Source organism: Oryx dammah, unplaced genomic scaffold (assembly GCF_014754425.2).
Source record: "Oryx dammah isolate SB20612 unplaced genomic scaffold, SCBI_Odam_1.1 HiC_scaffold_13, whole genome shotgun sequence".
Classification (NCBI taxonomy): Eukaryota; Metazoa; Chordata; class Mammalia; order Artiodactyla; family Bovidae; genus Oryx; species Oryx dammah.
The window spans coordinates 18,343,590-18,366,244 of NW_024070197.1; the positions used below are offsets into that span (position 1 = coordinate 18,343,590).

General features: G+C 37.1%; 1 protein-coding gene across 3 annotated transcripts; it reads right to left on the reverse strand.

Annotated features, from left to right (window-relative positions):
• Nucleotides 1-1,589: 1,589 nt before the first annotated feature.
• On the reverse strand, nt 1,590-22,652 carry ZNF146 (zinc finger protein 146). Of its 3 annotated transcripts, none has more exons than XM_040253048.1 (3): nt 22,546-22,652; nt 14,488-14,709; nt 1,590-4,867 (listed from the first exon to the last, which is right to left on the reverse strand). In XM_040253048.1, the coding sequence occupies exon 3, from the start codon at nt 4,148-4,150 to the stop codon at nt 3,272-3,274; it is 879 nt and encodes a 292-aa protein (XP_040108982.1). In that variant the 5' UTR covers nt 4,151-4,867; nt 14,488-14,709; nt 22,546-22,652; the 3' UTR covers nt 1,590-3,271. The 3 variants fall into 3 exon arrangements, with proteins under 3 accessions (XP_040108982.1, XP_040108983.1, XP_040108984.1); XM_040253049.1 differs by having other exon boundaries at nt 22,167-22,630; XM_040253050.1 differs by having other exon boundaries at nt 22,587-22,607.
• Between the last annotated feature and the right edge of the window lie 3 nt (nt 22,653-22,655).

Here is a 22,655-nt window from a genome sequence, read left to right on the forward strand (position 1 = left end):
AAATACAAATTCTAAGCCCCCATCAACACAGATTTCCTGCATCAGGAACTCTGGAAATGGGACCAGCAATAAGCCCTCATTAAGCCCAGAGATTCTAGTGTACACTGAAGTTTAAAATTTTACATGAAAACACTGTAAAAAATAGAACACCAGGTTATTACTGACTTGTATGACAAAATCACATTTGCTGTTCACTAATGGTACATAGTAAAATTACAAAGTGGGGTTTTTCATAAAATAGTTTGTGTTGGCCCAGTATTTTAAAACAGAACACCTTAAATGTGAACTACATATGCAGTATCTAAGCAAGAAAAGCAGAGATAGTATTGCTTAAACAGATATAACTAAGGAATACCTCAAACAGTAGATGAAAGGTTGTAACTGAAAATTAGGATAATTTATTTTGTTGGATTTTGGGAAGAGATGTTTTATGGTGCCTCACATGGTTTGGGTATAAGGGAACTAATATGTATGTGGGCAAAGTGGGATTAACCATAATTTATCTTATACATCTGACTAACAATGATTCAAGTTCCCAACAAACTACTTTATTAGGATGAAGTAAGATAGATGTTCAGGTCATCTGCCTCCTGACATGTTAAATAAAATGACAATTGTGATTTTCAGATTTGACTTCCCTCTTTGGATCAACACAGCCAAGCTGGGTGGGAGTGGGGCATATCCTAAGCCACAGTCAACAGATACATTAATGTATTCTCTTAGTTTTGTCTTAGCATTTCAGGCTTTATTTACTGACTCCAAAGCTGCAAAAACAGAGCCAAGTTAAGACCTAAATGAAGCATGAGAGATTAAGAAAATGCCTTATGACTAAAATCTTTATGGGGAATGTTCTTCCTACTGTGATTGATAAGTAGAGACACTTTTTTTTTTTTGGCTGCACCCAACCCCCAACCAGGGACTGAACCCACACCCTTGACAGTGCTAAGTGCAGAGTCCTAATCACTAGACCACTAGTGAATCCCCTGGAGGCAGTTTTTAAACGGTGTACAAACAACTGGTGTAATTCCCTAGTAAATTAGTACATAACACAGTAACGTTGTGGGTTTTCTTCCTTTTTGGACATGCAGCATGCAGGAACTTAGTTTCCTGGACCAGGGATTGAATCCCAGACCAGGGATAGCACCTGTGCCCCCTGCATTGGGAGCATGGAGTATTCCCTGCATTGTGAGGGAAGTCCTTAAGAGCTTTATAAAAAGCAGTTTTAAGTCAACCTCAAATGCTGTATTGCTGATGTTCACAATTGAAGAAAATCTTAAAATATTATTTATATCAAGTTACATTGTGATAAGGGAATAAAAAGTACCTTCAGGAAGGACTGGTTTACACAATAGAATCCTGCCCAGAGTATGAACCACTTTTTCCACACCCATCCCATCCTTTCCACCTTTGTAAAAGAAAACAGTAACTTGATGGGGAGACTCCCTTCACAATGTCTACCAAATCATCATGTAGTATGCCTTACAATTTTGTCAAGTTATACCTCAGAAGAGCTAGAAAAAACAAAAACAAAAAAGATGTGTTTGTCAAAGTAGGGGAAGAATGAAATAACCTGCAGATTAAGACTGAGATCCAAGCGTTGACATTTAATTCAAATTGTGGATGTTCTGGGATGCTGAGTGATTTTCTTTTTAAAAATAAAATAATCAAAAGCTTTCTTGTTAACACATATGCTGTTCCCACAGAAATGCACAAGACAGTAAAATGGTCATTCCAAAGTCAGTTTATCTGAAAAAGACAAATTATATCAAGTCTATGTTTATCTTTATTTAACTAAATGTTCTCAAAACTTCCTAAGCTCAAATGATATGTCACAAAATAGTGTCAGAAACATGAAGATATAAATAAATTAAAACATTTGGATTATACTGTCAGTTTTAATTTTAATAAAATAGATAATTTCCTACTACATAGAGAGCAAGTCCATCCACTCATTGATAAAATTTTAGAAATATTTCCTATAAAAAGTTTAGTAGTTGATTGGGAATGAATCCATTAGAACATGATTTCTATAGGTACAGAGTGTTCCCATCCTCACCCCCATTCTTACTAATTTTGAGAAAATTTAAAAATACAGAAAAGTACAAAAAATAAGACAAGATATCCATATACCACAATCCAGAATTAACCAGTATCTCAATATATCTTTTGCAGTCTTTTTTTTTAAGAGAAATTGATGTTTATATATAAAACTGAAGTCCCCCTCTAACAGCCCCCTCCCCCACACACATTCCCTTCCCTTCTCCACTCTTCACAGGCAACCACTATCAAGAGTTTGGTCTGTATCCTTCCAACCCATTTCAAAAACACTTAAAAAACATACATACATATATGTATCCATTACCAATATATAGCACTGAAATTCTGTGAGGAAGTTTTCATTCAAATTTACAAAAATGTCATCGTATTATGTCATTCTGCAACTTTCTTTCCCCCTCAACATGACTTTTGAGATCTTTCTAATACATATAGATCTCATTTATTACACTTTACAGATATACAGTATTCCATCATAAGTATTTTCCATTTTGTTCCTGATGCACACTTGTTTCCAATTAATGAGTACTACAAATCATGCCACAGTAAATAGTCTGGTACATAATTTCCTGAGCATACAAACTCAGAGTAGAATTGCTAGATAGTTTTCAATTTGCCGTAAGGAATGTTTCCCATTCCCAAGGTCATAACCATTTTACTATATAGCTTTCTCATACTTCTGCTTTTAACCCAATCCCCTTATCTTTGTATATAGTTCATGTTCTATTCCCCGCCCCCCCTTGGAGAACAAATTACCTCCAAAGCACTTTTTAAAATAGTCTCATTAGCTTCTCAGCTCCTGATGCCTTTTCTATATTATAAATTCTAATAAATGCATAGGTTTTTGCAGAATCTCTTCTGTTCTGCTAAATCAATACCATAGAAGTCTCTTTCTAATACTTATAGCTTTGTTTTTATTACACTGGTGAAGATCTCCAAATTCATGCAGATGGCAATCATAAAAATGTTTTCCACTCCCAATTTTAGTGGAAATGCATCTAAAGTTTTCAGTATTACCTTTGCAGTATATTTTTTTTATTGGATACAGGATTTTAATCACACAAATGTCTTTCTCTTCAAGATGAATTCTCTGGTGTCCTTTAAGTTTTTAGCTTTTGCTTCCCTCATTTGTGATGCCTTCCTTCAGAATGATTATTTCTGATGTGTTATAAGGTGTAAATTCCTGATGAACACCTTTCATGATATCCACAGGGTTTTAATGGGTATGAATTTTCTGGTGTCTAATGTGGTGTGACTTCTGGCTGAAAGCTTTCCCACATTCACTACACTGATAAGGCTTCTTACCTGTGTGTATTCTCAAATGTAGAGCAAGGGTTGAGAACTGCGAGAAAGCTTTCCCACACTCATTACAACCATAGGGTTTCTCACCTGTATGGCTTCTCACATGTACAGTAAGAGATGAACTTTGAGAGAAGGCTTTTCCACATACATTGCATTCATACGGCTTATCACCTGAATGAATTCTCACATGCACAATAAGGGATGTTCGCTGAGAGAAGGCTTTTCCACATTCATTACATTCATAAGGTTTCTCTCCAGTGTGAATATTTTGATGTTTTATGAGGTACTTCTTCTGACCAAAAGCTGTTCCACATTCATTACACTTGAAGGGTTTCTCTCCGATATGAATTTTCTCATGCTCAGTAAGGTTTGATTTGCCACTGAAGGTTTTCCCACACTCCTTACATATAAAGGGCTTCTCTCCTGTGTGAGTTCTCTGGTGTCTGATGAGATTTGACTTCTGAATGAAAGCTTTCCCACAGTCCTTACACTCAAAAGGTTTTTCTCCAGTGTGAATTTTCTGATGGGTAAGAAGGTTTTCCTTCTGGCTAAAGGATTTTCCACATTCATTACATTCAAAAAGCTTCTCTCCAGTATGGGTGTTCTGATGTTTAATGACATACTGCTTTTGGCTGAATGCTTTTCCACATTCATTACATTCAAAAGGTTTCTCTCTATTATGAAAATGCTCATGCTCAGTAAGAGTTGATTTGTGGCTGAAGATTTTCCCACATACCTTACAGGCAAAGGGGTTTTCCCCACTACAAATTCTCTGCTGACTGAGGTGTGACATCTGAATGGAAGCTTTCCCACATTCACAAGGTTTCTTTCCTGTATGAATTTTTTGATGAATGAAAATTTACTTTTAGCTGAAGGTATTTCCACATTTCTTACATGTGCTGGGCTTCTCTGTGTATGGCCCTTCAAATGTAGAGTAAGAGATAAGGTTCAAGAGAAAACTTTATCATAATCAGTACATTCAGAGCTTTCCAACTCTGAATTTTCTAAATATTCAGTGACGTTTATAACCTTCCCTGATTTCCCTCCAGTATGAATTTTCTTCTGCTCAATGAGATATTATCGAGGTAAAGGATTTTCAATATTCTTTAGAAGCACGGGATTTCTCTCCAGCCCGACTTCAACACTGAATGAGGTGCAACATACAAATGAAAGTTTTCTCACATTCAGCAAATTCATAGGTTCTCTCTCCAGTATGAATGCTCCGATATCATGTGGGGTTCAAATTTTTAATGAAGGCATTTCCACACTGATTTTATACCCTTTTACAAAAAGGGTTATCACTACAAGGAGTAAGCTGTGAAAGATTTCCACACTATTTAAATCGATGATTCTTTCCTACACAACTAACTCTAAATTGTGTTTCAAGAAGCACTTTTCCAATTTTCTTAGTCACTGCTTTTTTTCTGTCTGTACTTTATTGAAGCTGGATGCAACTTGTCTCCCAAGTCTTGTTGCCAATCTATCTGTTCATCATCTTCTCAAGCTTCTTCTAAATAAAATGGAGTACAAAGAATCATCATTTAAAGCAGTCAGTGTATAACGTGCTTAGAACTGTGGCAGGCACATGGTAAGTACCCATAAATGTTAGCTTTATGTTATCATTATTTATGATTTTTCCCATTATTATAATGAAATTTCAGATTGTGCTTTGGGGGATGAACTAGCTCAAAGTATGAAAGAATCCTCATGATCAATGTCTTCAACTAAATTCGAGATGGAAACCCTTGAATAGGACCCCTGGTTGAAAATTAAACATTTACATATATACAAACAGCTCAGAAAACTCTTGAAAAATAACAACTTCATAATCCAGCAAATTGAATATAACAAAAAATGAGGGATTAACAAAAAGGATAAAAAGATAACCACATAAAATTGAGGAAGTCTACCAGGGATTCTGGAAAAGAAAAAGGAAAAGCCAACTGCTTCCTTCTAAAATTCCATTCAAAGGACAAGAAAAGGGGAAATGGCACAAACTCACAAGAAAGAAGAATGACAGGCAACATCAATACACACAGGTATTAACATTTTTTTTAAAAATAACAAAGTATATGGAGTATTTTCGACAGAAGAGCTGAGGAAGTTCAAATAACATAAAGGCACTGCAGAAGAGGACAATGATGTCAAGCAAGCAAACCTGTGCCACAAAATATCATAAAGACTCAGAAAATGAAGGGAAATTTTAAGCATCTCAAAAGAAGGAATAGTATTTGCTGTAAAAATAAAATTTGTTTAAGTTGCAGCTGGCCCCTTACTGTCAGTCATGAGGACAAAGGGGCCACTCCTTTCACAAAGTCAAAGTTATTCTTTGCAGGAATTTAATCACAGAAGCCTCAGTCTCAGGGACACTCAACAAATGAGATGACAGGTGCTATATTGAAAGCAATGGGATGTATATGTAATATGGTGAGACTCCAGCTCCATTCTGTAGTCGATGCCAAAAGTGTTGGAAACTTTGAGCAGGATATGAAAGGACCCTTTTCTGGACAAACTAAAAGGCCAATGAAAAACTTAAATAGGATGCCTCCCATCTAAGATGATACTTATTTGTGGTCATTTTTTTCTGGTGAAACAAAGGACCTGGCCACATCTGATCATGAGAGTAAGACAGTATAACTCAGAAGGAGACCCCCAAGTCCATGAAGCATTCTAGGCTCTACTTATCCACTGACTAGAAGCACCCAGGAACAAAAGAGCTTACCTTTTAGTGAATTACTCTTAAACATGACTGTTTAGCCAATACTCCACACACAGTAGAGGAACCCCACTGACATGAAAGATCAACATTGAAAGAAAGTAAGAAACTCTAAGGCACAGCAAACAACAGAACCCTGAAACCAACTGCAGACAGTTATGAGAAGATATTTTATCAGTGAAACAGTAACAGCATTCTGGAAGCAAGAAACAGAAAAAGTTCCCTCAGAAAGTAAGACTGGGACAATGGGGTGGGGTGAGAGGTAAGGTAAGGGTAATTGTATTACCATTCACCAATCACAGGGTCTCTGTAGTCCAGAAGGATTGCACTGCTTCACTCTAGCAAACTCAGGCATGGCCAGGTGCCTTGTTTGGTCAATGACATATAAGCACAGGTAACAACTGTCATTTCCTGGTAGAAGTTATAGGAAGACACACTGAAAGATAAACCAAAGTAATAAAATAGCCGAGTAAAAGAAGTTCCAGAAAATGAAAGGGGGAAACTGGCTTAGAGGAAATATTCAAAGAACAAAAAAATGTCCTCTCCTCTAAGTCATGACTCTCCAGACGTCTTAAAAGATGCACTTGGTACCCTGCACAATGAATAATAAAAGATGAGTATCTAGACACATTACCGGGACATTTCAAAACAGCAAGGAGGCGAAAAATGCTTTCAAAATAAAGAACATACATCATTCAAAGAAAAGAGAATAAAATTTCCCAACAGAAAGACAGGAAGCTAGAAGACAGAATTCTGATTGAAAAAAATTTAAGCTTAGACTATCAATCTAATGAGACGGTCAAGTACAGGCATTTTTCAGTTATGCAAATGCACAAAATGCACCTCTTCTCCCAGGATGCTATTAGAAGATGTGTTCGACCAAAATCAGTAGACAGAGATGGTAACAGATATAGAATCCAAAAATGAGGGGATGTACACTGGGGTAAAAAAATGAAGTAATTTCTATGTTAATGGTGATGAAAAGCTAAAAGGTAAGAGATGACTATCAGGTCAGAGTACAACCTGGTCTACACTGAAGTAAGAGGACAAGAATTCTAGACTTACTGTCCCCAAAGGGAAAAATGGAGATTTCCCAATGCATGTAACAATGTGGAAACTAGTACTGAGAGGGCTTTGAACTATTCTGAATAGGAAATCTGTGCTTTAGTATAGGAAAATCAAGCAAACAAAAAGTGTAGTGAGTATCAAATCCATGAAAAGCAAAAACTATAAAGAATATTAATTTTATACATATACACATATACTTCTGTTGTACACAAGAGGATGACAGTTGTCTCAAGGGAAAGCACTTGGGCAAACAAATTAAGTTGTGAGCTAAACCTAGCCACTTTACTCATGAAGCACCATTTTTTACTTTATTTCATGCTGCACCATTAATTTGCTTTAAGCAATTAATAAATGCTTTACAAACTATGGTTATTAAGACTTGGGCATTGTTTGGCACAAACTTTCTTCAGACAAAAAAAGAATCATCTCAAGGAAAATAATTGATAGTATATGCTGCCAATGATAGAATTTAAGTTCTCAAACAAAAGTAAAAATTAAGATTTTGGAAAACCTGTTTCCTCCACCATGTGACTGAAACTTCCAAAGACTTTTCTAATGAGACTGGTAATGTTATCAAAATATGATGTTTTGATATTGTATGAGTTATGTTAACACTTGTGTGTTCAGCTGTGTCTGACTCTTTGCAACCCCATGGACTGTAGCCCACCAGACTCCTCTGTCCATGGAATTTTCCAGGCAAGCATACGGGAGCAAGTTGCCATTTCCTTCTCCAGAGGATCTTCCCGACCCAGGGATTGAACTGGCCATCTCTTGTGTCTCCTGCACTGGCAACCAGGTTCTTTACCAGCTGAGTCACCCAGGAAGGCCCCCATGTCAACATCTGAAAGAGCTGCAGTTCCACTGGCCAGTGCATGATGGGTTTCCCTGGTGGCTCAGAGGGTAAAGTATCTGCCTGCAATGTGGGACACCTGAGTTCAATCCCTGGGTTGGGATGATCCCCTGGAGGAGGGCATGGCAGCCCACTCCAGTATTCTTGCCTGGAGAATCCCCATGGACAGAGGAGCCTGGTGGGCTACAGTCCATGGGATCACAAAGAGTCAGACACAACTGAGCAACTAAGCACATAATGCGGGATGTTACAAAATCACGCATGGGTCAGAAATCCATTCAGAGTTTCAGATAAATGGATATTGCGTAAGAGAACAGAAAAATCTGTTATAATTTCAAATTTCACATTGTGGCTAATCTTGAAAAACTTACCACTTGTGAAGTGTTAGTATAGTACCAAAGAATATTCACAATTATCTGAAAAGGCTATTAAAACACTGTTCCACAAACATGCAAACAATGCCACTCTTCTCACTAAACCTTTTTATTTTGGAAAACTGTTACTTAAGAATTGTAATTTAAATAAGTTTACATGTAATGAGATTATTATTTGAGTTTTTTAAATTAATAAATGTTTTCCAAAGTTTCTCAGTTTTACATTAAATAAACATAAAAGTCCACATAATAAACCAAAGCCCTTTGGAGGCCCTCAAGTTTTAGGACTGACTATAAATGTTACTGCTCATGGGTAATGGGTTACATTCTGTGATGAGGAAAATGTGATAATGGTGATGAGTACACAACTTTGTGAATATACTACAAAACACTGAACTGTATATTCCCAGAAGGGTAGATTTTATGTTATCTGAAATACATCTCAATAAAGCTGTTTTTTTAATTAGAAAATGTGAAGAGTTCCTAAGACCAAAAAGTTTGGGAATTGATGCTCAAAACATTTCTCATTATTCATTCAACAAATACCTTCTTCTACCTTCTTCTTACTGAGAGTCTGGCATAATTCTAAGCTCCAAGGATAAAAAGCACTGAACACCACTGACAAAACTTTCTGCCCCCATCAAGTTTACATTCTAGTGGACAGAAAAAAAAAATAAAAGAGAAGGTGTGTTAACAAGTTTTAACTGCTATGGGAAAAAATTAGGGAATGGATAGTTATAGTTTCAGACAGAACAGCTTCTGAGAAGGTTAAGATTCATGACCTGAAGGAAGAAAGAGAGTGATCCTTACAGATGCGTGGAGAAAGAGCATTCTAAGTAATGGTTAAGTTCACAGGTCCTGAGAAAAAGCCTACCAAGCATGTTAGGTATACAATCAATGAATCACAGTTAGGCATATTACGTTCCTTATGTCCCTTGGTTTAACCCAACTCCTTCCTATATCTTAGGCTTCTTATAATCTGTAGAACCTCCTGGAATCAGCTCCAGTAACAGGCTCCTAAAGACTTCTCCAATCTTGTCTTGTACTTCTAAACATCTTTCCCTTAACTTCTATTCACAATCACACTTCACTTTTCTTAAAATAAGTGTTTCATATGAAGTATTTTTAAACCCAAATTTCTATATAGCTAAGTCAATATACTAACTATAATCTGAGATGCTAGACTGCAGTAATGGCTGTACTCTTTTTTTCTTTGCATGGCTGACAATTAATTATTTTCTAAATACAACGGGCAAAATGAAGGGGTAAATAAAGGAGAGGACAGTTTACCATTTAAAGATTAAAAAGACAATAACCAGATCCAACATTTAAACCTTGACTGGATTCTGGCATTAAAGACAAAAAAGCTATAAAAGGTATTTTGGAGGCAACTGGGGAAATCTAAATATTATTACATAATATCAATCATCTAAGGTACAGGTAAACAGTGGTTGACTTTATTTTGGGGGGCTCCAAAATCACTGCAGATGGTGATTGCAGCCATGAAATTAAAAGACCCTTACTCCTTGGAAGGAAAGTTATGACCAACCTAGACAGCATATTAAAAAGCAGAGACATTACTTTGTCAACAAAGGTCCGTATAGTCAAGGCTATGGTTTTTCCAGTAGTCATGTATAGATATGAGAGTTGGACTATAAATAAGACTGAGTGCCGAGGACTTGATGCTTTTGAACTGTGGTGTTGGAGAAAACTCTTGAGAATCCCTTGGACTGCAAGGAGATCCAACCAGTCCATCCTAAAGGAGATCAGCCCTGGGTGTTCACTGTTAGGACTGATGTTGAAGCTGAAGCTCCAATACTTTGGCCAACTGATGTGAAGAGCTGATTCATTTGAAAAGACCCTGATGCTAGGAAAGACTGAAGGTTGGAGAAGGGGATGACAGAGGATGAGATGGTTGGATGGCATCACTGACTCAGTGGACATGGGTTTGGGTAAACTCCAGGAGTTGGTGATGGACAGGGAGGCCTGGCATGCTGCAGTTCATGGGGTTGCAAAGAGTCAGACACAACTGAGTGACTGAAGTGAACTGAAGGTATGATAACAGTATTTTTGTTATGTGGGCCCCAGCCCCATAACATTATTTTTAGAAAATGCAAACTTCATTATTTAGGAGTTAAATGTCATGCTGTTTCAATGCACACAATACTCATGCACTAGGGAACAGATGCATCAAACACGGCAAAATACATATTACTGAATCGATGTGGTGGATATACAGTAGATCAATGTACTCTTCTTTCAATGTTTTTACTGTTTGAAAATGTTAAGAACAGATCTAAAAAAATCTACAATAATTCAGATTATTTAACAAGTTACAGCATGTGTAATCAAAATTTCAGACAGAAAAAATAAAATATTGGCCTTCCTTTCAATAGGTCCATATGATAGAGTCCACACATAAAAGTAAAAAATATGTAAGATGTTTACTACGGACTTTTGAATTTCTGTGCAAAATGTGAAGCAGGATGGACAATTATATGGTAGATCAATAAAAGAGGAATTAAGTAACAAGTTTAAATAATCAGGAAATGAAAAGGTAGGGAATTTCATAATCAAAGGCCAAGATTCAAATAATTTTATAGAGAAGGAAATATGTTCACATTACACTCACAGGGTTAATATGTCCTCTCTTTATTAAACTGTATCTTTTAAAAGGTTTGACTGACCATGTCACAAGGACCAAGAGAAAGGAAATGATCTAGACGTAATTTGATGTGACATCTGGACCTGAAATAATGAGCTGAAATCTCTGTCTAACACAATGAAAATGAAGTCACAATTGGATAATTGTTTATCCCATAAATAGGTAAAATTATGGTGGGCAAGACAGAAAGGCTGGAGGTACAAAAATAAAGATATTTATAGAAAGCTTGGGACTTCCCTGGTGGCTCAGATGGTAAAGTGTCTGTCCTACAGTGGGGGAGACCTGGGTTGGGAAGATCCCCTGGAGAAGGAAATGGCAACCCACTCCAGTACTCTTGTGTGGAAAATCCCATAAATGGAAAGGCCTGGTAGGCTACAGTCCATGGCATTGCAAAGAGTCAACACACAACTGAGCGACTTCACTTTACTTTCCTTTTATTTCTAACTTCAGAATCAATGAGTCATTTCTGAGAATTAATTTATAAAAGGAAAGAGGAAAGGCAGAATGCAGAATTCCAGAAGACATGTCCAATAAGAGGATAGAGCGAAGGGGGAGAAAAAAGCAAAAGATAGGGAAACACTTAGATAAAGCAACAAAAGCACCCATAAAGCTGAATCTGGAAAGAACTCCTAGAAGAGTGACTCAAACATATCATAAGTAGATCTTTTCCTCTAAAACGGTAAAATAAAGACATGTTGGGATTTCCCTGATGGTCCAGTGGTTAGGACTCCGCCCTCTCGCTGCCAAGGGCCCAGGTTCAATCCCTGGCTGGGGAACTAAGGTCCCATAAGCCTCAAAGTACAGCCAAAAAAAACCAAAAAGACATCTCTGCTCACTTTGTCTGAGAAGGAGAAAGATAAAGACAAAAAGGAAAAACTGCATTGTTGGTAAAAGTAGGAAATAGCTATAATTCTAATGTCCTACTAGGAAGAATATGAGTAGGCAGCTGTCACTGCTGTTTTTAGGAAGAGCTCTTATGCACAACACTCTCCAAAAACAAACAGCACAGTCTCAGGGGGTCACATCACCACTTCCTAGTTTCTAACAACAGAATCTAGGAATGCAGGCTGGATGCAGGAGACTTGGACACAATGGCATCTCTGAGTGCTAAGAAAAGTAGAACTGAGCAAGGATATGCAGACACCACCACTGATTAAAGCAGCTTGTCAGTATAGCAAAACATACATCTTCTCAACTTTCTAGGTTCCCTAAATTCCTGACTTTTCAGCTCCCTAGATTCCTGACTGCCTACCTGAATATGCACTTAGATGATGGATCAGTAGACAGGACACAATTAACAAGTCCATAAGAAAATCCTTGCTCGGTCTCCCAAAATTCCTGAAGTCTTCTTGTCTCATCCTCATCTAGTTAAGTTGTCAGTAACTTCTCTTTCTCTCATATCCAACATATAATCAGTCAATCTTTCAACTATTCCTTTAAACCATCTTAAAAATCTGACCACTTGTCACAAGTATAACTATTACCTAGATCACTGCAGTAGTGATCACTCACATTAATCTCCTAGCCTTGGCCCCCTATACTATATTTTCTTCATAGCAGCTCAAATTTAATTCTGATCTTTTCACTCCCACCTCAAAAACCTTTGATGGCCTCTCAAATCACTCAGAATAAAGGCCAAAGTCTATGATTTGGCCTGTTACCTAACCAAACCCTTTATCACTCTGCTCAAGCCCACTCCCCTCATCACTATTTCTTTAAGAGGAAGCTCCAGCCTTAGGGCTTTTAAGACTTTTTGTTCCTTTTGGCTGAATGCTCTTCCACCAAATACTGCACACTGCACTCTCATACTCTTAAATGTTACTCTCTTAATGAGACCTTTCCCTAACTTATTTAAAATTATAACCTCCAACTGGCCCTCACTATGCAAGTTTTCCTTGCTTTATTCTTCTTCATAGGACTCACCACCATCTGATAGAATACATTTTTTACCTATTTACTCATAGTCTGTCTTCCCCAGTTAGAATGTAGACCTCAAGAGGAAGGAATTTTTGACTGCTTGATTCACTAACATTTCCCTAGTACCTGAAATGGTGCTAAATATAAATCATGCAGGAAATACTTATTGAATGTATCAATATACCATGTTGGTAGACATGTAAATTGGTTTACTTCTTTTCAAAACAATGTGCCTATTTCTATCAAATCTATAAATAAACTTAACTTTGACCCAGCATTTCTACTTAGAGTAAATTAGGATGCAACTGTATCTGCACATCTCTGCAAAGCAATATAAACAAGTATACTGACTTGCATCTTCACTCACACAAGTCTGGAAACAACCTAAATGTCCATTAGAGGCAGGTTAAATGAATTAAGTGTTGATGGAGAAAAGAAAACTAGGTACACAATAGAATACATACCATCATTTAAATGAAAAGACTGAGTGCTTATATATATATTTGTATTTGTACCACAGATACATTAATATATGCTTGTTTATTCACAGACTACCTCAAGAAGAATCCTTAAGTGATTGCAGCTTTGAGAAAGAACTACAGGACCAAAGGTCAGATGTTTTCACTGATGTTCAAAAATTTTTTACAAATTCATATATTAAATAATAAATACAGACTCATCCATCCATTCATCTATACACACACACATAGCAAAAAAGCAGAACTGATTTCTACAGCAAAAACTTCTGAAAAGAGGTACACTGGGGCAGAACGGAAGGAGGCAGGAGTTTATTGATAATAGGGGAACTAGATAAGAAGACAACAGGAAGTGTGATTACAGATGTAAAATAGGATGCTGAAGCATTTAACCACTGAAAAATGAGAGAAATTGGTAAGTAATAAAAAGGAAACTGGAGAAGGCAATGGCACCCCATTCCAGTACTCTTGCTTGGAAAATACCATGGACGGAGGAGCCTGGCGGGCTGCAGTCCATGGGATCGCAAAGAGTCGGACACAACTGAACGACTTCATTTTTACTTTTCACTGTCATGCATTGGAGAAGGAAATGGCAACTCACTCCAGTGTTCTTGCCTGGAGAATCCCAGGGACAGAAGAGCCTGGTAGGCTCCCATCTCTGGGGTCGCACAGAGTAGGACACAACTGAAGTGACTGAGCAGCAGCAGCAGCAAAAAGGAAACTAAATATCAGACAATATGTAAACCTAACATATTAAAAGACAACTCACAAGGAAAGGAGCCGACACACACCAGGAGATATGAGACTGAGGCTATCATGGAAGACAGAACAATCACAGAGAGGCAGGGGGAATGAAGTGTGAAGGGCTGACATGCAGAATAAAAAGAAGAAGGGCACCTGGCCCTCTAGAATCTGATTAAAGGGATAAACTACTGAAAGAAAAAATAATGACTGGAAATGTCCTTCAGGTTTCTAAAGACTCACTCTAAGACTAGGGCTGGTAACACAGCTTTTCCGAAGCGCTGACTGAACAACTGGGATGTGCCTGCTTGTGATGCACTCACCTGAACAAACTTCCTTTCCACTTCTTTCTCCACCATCCAGAGGTCGTCTTCGTGCTTCAACAGAGGATCACATCCAGCCTGATCAGTTCACAACCTGCTACTGGGGAAATGACACAGCACTAGAATGTTAATGCTGGAGCCAAAGTTCTCTCCTAGAACTCGGCTGAGCCCTGGGGCCTCCTGGCCTTCTGAAGGATGAGGACGGTGCACAAGGAAGTGACCCTGTGAAAAAGAATAAAGTAATAACTTTTTGCCTTAAGAGATTAAAGCATATACAACTATATGAGAAAAGGTACTATCTGGATCCAGAATTTCAAAGCCATATACTCATTAAACCATTTAAGGCTCCACACAACTGAGAAATGGAGGAAGAAAGGGGGAATTTATTTTGAGAATTTGACTTACATACGAAAAGCTGTTCACATCTTACATGACTGGCTGCTACTGTTCTCTAGCACCACACTTCTACATAGGTTCCTAAGTATGATTTTAACTGTGACCCTGACTCTTGGATGAAATTTAATATTCATTATCTAGAACAACTTATGCCTATCACAACTAAGTCACATGGATAAAGTTGTTCTTAACAGTATTTAGGAACAAAAACTGAAAAAGTGTTCCTGGATTACTAATATTTGATTGCAATATACTCTAAATGAAACTATATATTAAAACATGTCCTATAAATATGTTCACCCACACATTCAAAACAACAACAACAAAGAGTTATGAACATTATTGGGACAACAGACAAAAATCTGAATATAGACTTTGAAATAATATTATTATACTTTCTGATTTTGATTACTATACCATGATGATGTATAAGAATGTCCTTATTCTTAGAAAATTTATGCTGAAGTATTTATAGATAAAGGGAGCAGTATACAACTTAGTCTCAAATAGTGCAAAAGAACCTACACATTTCTGGAGAATTAGAGAAGGAAAAATAAGGCAATTTAAAAAGTAAATGGTGAATTTGGGTAAACTGTATATGGGACTTCTCTGTACACTGTACTCTTCTCTAGAAAGGGTACATGCAGCTTTTCTATAAAGTTGAAATTACTTTTTAAAAAAAAGCAAAATCCTAAAAAATACAAGTTACTACTTATACACTCTATCTACTATGCACGGTGAAAAAGCACAGTCACCAACTTGTACTGGGGTATGGCAGATGGAAGGCTCAGAGCATGACTTAAATAGTAATGTACACAGAGATAAACATGAGAGTGTGGGTTGCCTAGAAACAACCTGCAAGAAGAAGGAGATCAAGTTTGATCTGGACATTCAGAGTGTCAGGTTTCTAAGGAACATGCAGGCAAATATATCCATTAGGCAACAGCATACATAAACAGGGAGCTCAGAACAGCCTAGAATGGAAATGGCAATCTGTCAGCTGTCAGACTATAACTGCTGCAGAAGATAGGTGGAATGTTATGTGATTGCTTATAGAGAACATACACAGTATGTGAATGGTCAAGGACAGAATCCTAGGAACACCAATGGTCAAGGAGACAAGGAAACATTTCACAGGAGCAAGGTGACTGCTTAGTTTCAATCTTTTAAGTACTTTTCCTTAAAACCATACAAAATATTAAGCAAAATGGGTTAATGGGAAGAGGAGAGTAAGGGGCAAGCAGCTAACCCATACATTACACCTGTACTGAAAGTAGTAGAGAGAATTTATTTTAACTCTAAATTATTATGTCAGTGTGGCCCCAAAACCTAAAATAGCAGAGGTGGTACAGGAAGGACAATAATGTGTGACAGTGTAGCAAGAGAGACTAAGATAATGGTGAGAGTTCCTTAAGGTAGCAGACTTCAGAAATAACCAGGAAAGATTCATTCTCAGAATGAGGAATTCACCCTGAGTGAGAACTGTGGTCATCAACAAGACTCATGACAAAAAAAAAAAAAACCACCCAAACTCCACCAAAGGAAAACCCACATAGGGGGCCTACAGAGTAAGTTGCAAAAAAGCCTGTGAAGAACTAGGAATGCTGAGGGAGATTCTAAGGACTTAGGGAGTTCAGAAATCCACAGTTAATATTTCCTTACAGAATGAGTCTTACTCGAAGACAGAATCAATGAGAGTAAAACCTAGATTAAACTGAAAAAGACTGCAGGGGAAGCAGAACAGACTTAAAAAGCACCTGGGAGTGGGGTGACCTCAGATTTAGAAACCTCTAAAAGTAAATGCATCATCCTGGAAGGCAACTACTATGAAGATTTATGGGAAACAGAAAGAGAAAGATAGAGGTTGGCCTCAACCAAGTTAGGGTCAACTAGCCAAAGAACACCTGGAAGTCTTCTGCTTTTAAACACTAGAAGAGGCAGGAGAGCCTTGAAGCACAGAATGCTGCTATGTTTCTCTTTTCCTGATACTTATCTAGGAAAATCTACCTCCTACAAACACGGCAAATACTTTGTGTCTATACAAGGAGGCTTTAAGAAAAACAGTGGCAATCAACAGCAGAATTTTTCAACAATTAAACTCACCTGAAAATTACTGCCACAAGTACATAAAAAAAGAAAATAATGTAACAAAATTATTTTTTGAAAAAGACAAAAACTTTAAGCAAACAAAAGCTATAAAAAGAATACAAAAGATAAATGGAGAAACTGAGTTACAAAATGGTCACCCAAAAGGAGGAAATGGAAAAACAGAATATGAATGGGTATCTTATTTTTGTTCTGTTTGATGTTTTAAGACTGTAGTTATCAGAGTTTAGAGAGATTTTTATTTCCCTGATTAATGTGCTCTTTCCTGGTTGTTGTATATGAGGCTTGGCAGTGGTCTCAGTTTTAAACTTTTTATTTCTACTCACACCCCCAGAGATCCAGGCAGGAGGAGTAATATTTACACATATAGGTCATCATACTCTACATCTGACCACAAAAGCCAGCATCTTATCTAACGCAAAAACATTGAGGGCATTTCTATTAAATTCTAAATAAAGATATGGATGCCCAAAGTCTCGTTTTAAATAATTACATTTAAATGTAATTATAAACAATAATAGGTTAAGCAGGGAATAAAATTAACTTATAGAAACCAACAAGCTTTATATTATATACCACAACAAAGACTCCATTCATAACAGCAATATAATAAAGGACCTAGAAATAAATTTAGTAAAGTGTCTAAAATTTATATGAAGAAAATTTTAAGACACTCTAATAAAAGACCCAAAAGGAAACTAGCATATATACAACACACAACATGTACACACACAGGAATATTCAACACTATAGTCCCTTTCGCTAAAATTATTTTACAAAATTTAATGCAATATCAAATAGCTTTTTCCTAGAACTAGACAAGCTGATTCTAAAGTTTACATAGAAAAATAAATGAGAATAGTTAAGAAACTGAAAAAGATAAGCAATAACAGGAGACCAAATATACTAGATATTAAAACAAAATCATAAAGCTCACACACTAAAAAGATAAATATGGGTACACGAACACAGACTGGAAGATGGATGAGAATATAAACTCCAGAAACAGACCAAATATATGAAAATTTACTATATGATCAAAATAAAGAATCTTAAAATAGTAGAGTTAAGGTCTTTTAATATTAATAAATGGTGTTGGAAGTACTGGGTAGCCTACTGGAAAAAAAATATAAACCTGGATGCATACCTAAATATCATAAGCTAGGATATGAAAACCCATAAAAATTATAACCCTGTAAGGATTTGAAAGTAAAGATGAAACTTGGAGTGAGAAAGGCTTTCTACGACCATAAATGGGAGAAGGCAATGGCACCCCACTCCAGTACTCTTGCCTGGAGAATCCTATGGATGGAGGAGCCTGGTAGGCTGCAGTCCATGGGGTCGCTAAGAGTCAGACATGACTGAGCAACTTCACTTTCACTTTTCACTTTCATGCACTGGAGAAGGAAATGGCAACCCACTCCAGTGTTCTTGCCTGGAGAATCCCACGGACAACAGAGCCTGGTGGGCTGCCGTCTATGGGGTCGCACAGAGTCGGACACGACTGAAGTGACTTAGCAGCATGACCATAAATGAAAAGACCAATTAACTAACATCATTTTAACTAACTGATAAATCTAACATAAAAACAAAAACTTCCTGATTCCACATGATTCTTAAAAAGAAACAACCACTGAACAATATCAAAACGCAAATTTAAAACGTGAAAAAAACCTGCAACTCATCTCACATAGGACTAACCTTTCTAATGTAATTTAACAGTTCCTAGAAGGAAGAGGCACTCTGAAGTAAAACGAGGATAAGGATATGGACAGTTCCCATATAAGTGCATGTGGCCTTTAAAGGTACTCAACCGCACCCATAATAGAGATGTAAATTAAACCTACATTTAGATAGCAATTTTCACTCATACTTTTGGCAAAAAAAATAAAACATTCAACACTACACTCTGATGGTAAGGTTCTAGGAAGAGAAGTGTTCTTGTAGATAGCTAAAAAGAAATTACTTAGCTCTATGTGCAATTCCACTTGCAGCAATCTACTTTAGAGATAATCAAGGGCCTTCCCAAGTGGCGCTAGTGGTGGTAAAGAATCCTGCCAACTCAGGAGAACCTTCCATAAATACAAAATGACACAGGTGAAAAATTACTCATTACTGCAAGTAATTAGTAACAGCGAAAGATTAGGAATAACCCAAATGTCCAACAGCAGAATCAACTACAGTACACACACACACGAGGCAGTTAAAAATCATGTATATGATTAAGAAAGGGTATCTCCGGGATATATTGTGAAGTGACGAAAAAGAGGAATGTACAGAATGCATCTTTTACATAAGGACTGGGGACAGGAGGGAAGAATAAATATACACGAATGGCCCACCAAATACAGAATCTATTTGAAAGATAAACAACAAAAAAAAGCTTTTTTTTTTTTTAAATTGGGACAGAGATGAATGTGACAGGGAGGAGAGCAAAATGAGATCTCTCTATGAGAGAGTTTTTGTTGAAATGCATTATCTACTTTTTTATATAATCAAATTCATTTCTTAAAAAGCAGTCCCTAAACTGGAAACAAATTGAAATACATGAACTCAACTGTGCATTAACTTGGTAATTAACATAATTCCTCAAAACAAGGATTTATTTCCAATGACTTTAAAACAGAGAACTTTGACTCTACATCTTTTGTGTACTCAGGGGAAGGGCAAAAACAGCCACAAAGAAAATTTTCACAGGATACAGTACGTTTATGGTTACAACACTACCAACATTATTATTTTGAAACTATTTTCAGTTACTTTGAAACTGCAGAATAAAGCAGATAAGCCCACACTTGTATTAACCTACTCCAAAATTTTTTTACCATAAAATACAATTAGGAGCTATTGAGGTAAAAATCCTGAAACATTTAAACTGAATTAGATATACTAGTATGAACTCATGATTTTTAAAAATGGGTTTATTCATTCTGTCTATGAAATGGCCTTGAAACAATGTTACCTCTGCAGCAATGAGAGCATCTAGCAACCAGATCTTGGTGTCCAATACCATTCTCCAGTAAAAGGAACCAGAGCTCCTTGGAGAAATGGCCAATTCCAAGTTTGGGAGAGAAGGTACAAGGTGGGCCTGGAGTGGAAAAAGCTTTCAAAGTTAAATGGTGGCAAGTTAAAATGAGACAGGAGTTAGCAAGAAGGAAGGCCCACTGAATAAAATTGTGATACTATGACTATCAGAAAGAAAACTAGCTATAAGAGGACAACTTTAAAATGATGATTAAGGAAGAAAAAAAAACAGGATAAATTTGATACAATTTGAGGTAGCAATCAAAGTAAAAGTAATGAAAAAACTAGAAAATCGTCACTTTGCAAGCCTTAAATTACTGCTGATTCAGCTAAAGGATTATTTATGGGTGTTAAAACCATTCATTAAATGATCGACGAGGATGAGCAAATTATGAAACCATAAAGATTACATTTTGGTCATAAAGGAGAAAATACAATCGCTAGTGGTGGATCAATCATATATTTCTCTCCTGATGTTATTATGTATGCAATTTGAAGATCACCTCTGATGTAGTCTGACCCAAAATAACTCACAATTAGGATCTGTAAAAAATATCACCAGAAGCTCTGTCTTAACCATGAAACCATGGGAAAACAACCATCATGGAAATCAAAGAACAAAATCTCATAAAGGAGGCAGTGATGAGTTGCTAAAGATGAGTGTAACCTGAACAAAGAATTCTAACTTCCTCATTCCAGTTATAAAAGGAAATGTCAAAAAAAAAAAAAAAAGCTTAAACACAGCAATTTTAAAAGAGCATCCGCATATCTGAATCTTTCAGAAATTTTTACCAGAAACAGTAAGAATATCTATACTATTTCTATTTCTGAGGAATTTTTTCTCCCTTTCTGTATTTTTAAATTGTTATTTTATATTGGAGTATAGGTGGACTATCAATGACATGTTAGTTAAAGATGAACAGCAAAGAAATTCAGTTATACCCATAGACCTAGCCATTCTTTTTCAAATTCAATCTCCTACTGATGGACATGAATTGTTCCTAATCTTTTCCTATGTGAAACACTGTACCTGTATCACTTCATGTAAATTCAGGTACATTTGTAGAATGAATTTCCATCTGTAAAATAACTAGGTCAAAAAGAAAAGTAGTTATTATATATACTGCTGAATTGCCCTTCATAGGCCTGTTTCCTTCTAATACCAATACTATTTTAATTTCTGAGGATTTAAAATGTTACACCATCAGGGGAACTCCCTGGTGGTCCAGCAGTTAGGATTCCAGGCTTTCACTGCCCAAGGTGTGGGTTCAATCCACACCCTGGCTGGGGAACTAACAAACTCAGCAGTGCGCCAAAAAAAAAAAAAGGTAAAATGTTACTGTTGGGTTCCCACACCCCAACTGCTTTTCTTTTTGAGTTTTACTGGCTATTCTAGCTTGTCTATTTTTCCATATGAAGTCCAGAATCAGATTAATCTAGGTCCCCCTCCTAAAAAAAAAAATTTGTGATTCTTTTATTGGGATAACATGAAAAACACTATTTTTGTTCCTATCTTACAATACGCCCTTCAGCAGTATTTTAAAGTTCTTTTCCGGTACTTTCTTAAGCTTATTCTTCAATTTAAAAAAAAAACTGTTGTTGTAAATAATGATTTCCCTCTATCATACCTTCTAACTGGCAGTTGTTTGCCTATCTGAAGGCTACTGATGTGTAGGTATTGATTTGGTACCCAATTATTTAAAATACAAGAAGGATAACTGTAGGAGATTCCTCAGAAAAAGTACCTTTGTTACTTCACAAAATCCATAACCCGGGAAAACGCATTTAGCAGTCAGGATACTTAACTGGTCCAGATTCATGGATAAACATTGCAGGAATTAGTTTTTTCAAAGAACGAGGATAACAGTGCCGAATCTAGAACCTCAAACCCTTGAATCCCCAGTTCTCGGCTTCTGCGCAATAGGACACTGCTTCTAAAAACGGAACGCTGATATTTACTCTAAGACTTAACAGGAGTCCTATTAAAGGACCCCAAAGATCAGGACATTGGAGACCATTTGAAGCAGGCTCCCCCTAACAAAAATATCCTTTAAAATATTGTGTAAAAAAAAAAACAAAAAACAGTGATTTGCCTTCTACCCAATTAAAAGGAAAAGCACTTTTATACCAAAACCCATTTTAAAATTATTTACCACTTAGCTTTTATAGACCTTCAATCTTCAAGTAAATAAGATGTTCCAGAAAGATGGCACCGTTAATCATCAGCACTTTCGACAAGGGAAGTGCCGCTCGGATGTTATTCTCTCAGTGCCGGTCTCCTACATCTCTGAGAAGCAGCCATACAATCCCGTACCCAGTTTCTCCCTCAACAATCTCAAACATCCGGTCAAATTTGCGGTCAAACTCAGGGTCACGCATCGCTCGAACCCTCCCCAGAGGCCCCCACCCCCACCCTACATGTAGGCCAGCAGCTCTTAAACCCACTCCACACTCTCGCACCGCACCCCAATAGATCCGGAATCCTTCCCTTCAACCTCCCCGACCCCATCGGCCCAAATGCCCACATCCCACCTCCTATTTTCGCGCCACGTGGACCCAGGGGCCGGACTGACCCGCGGACAAAGACCAAAATGTCCACTCGATGCGCTGCGCCTGCGCACTCCGAGGGCGAGTGAGCACTC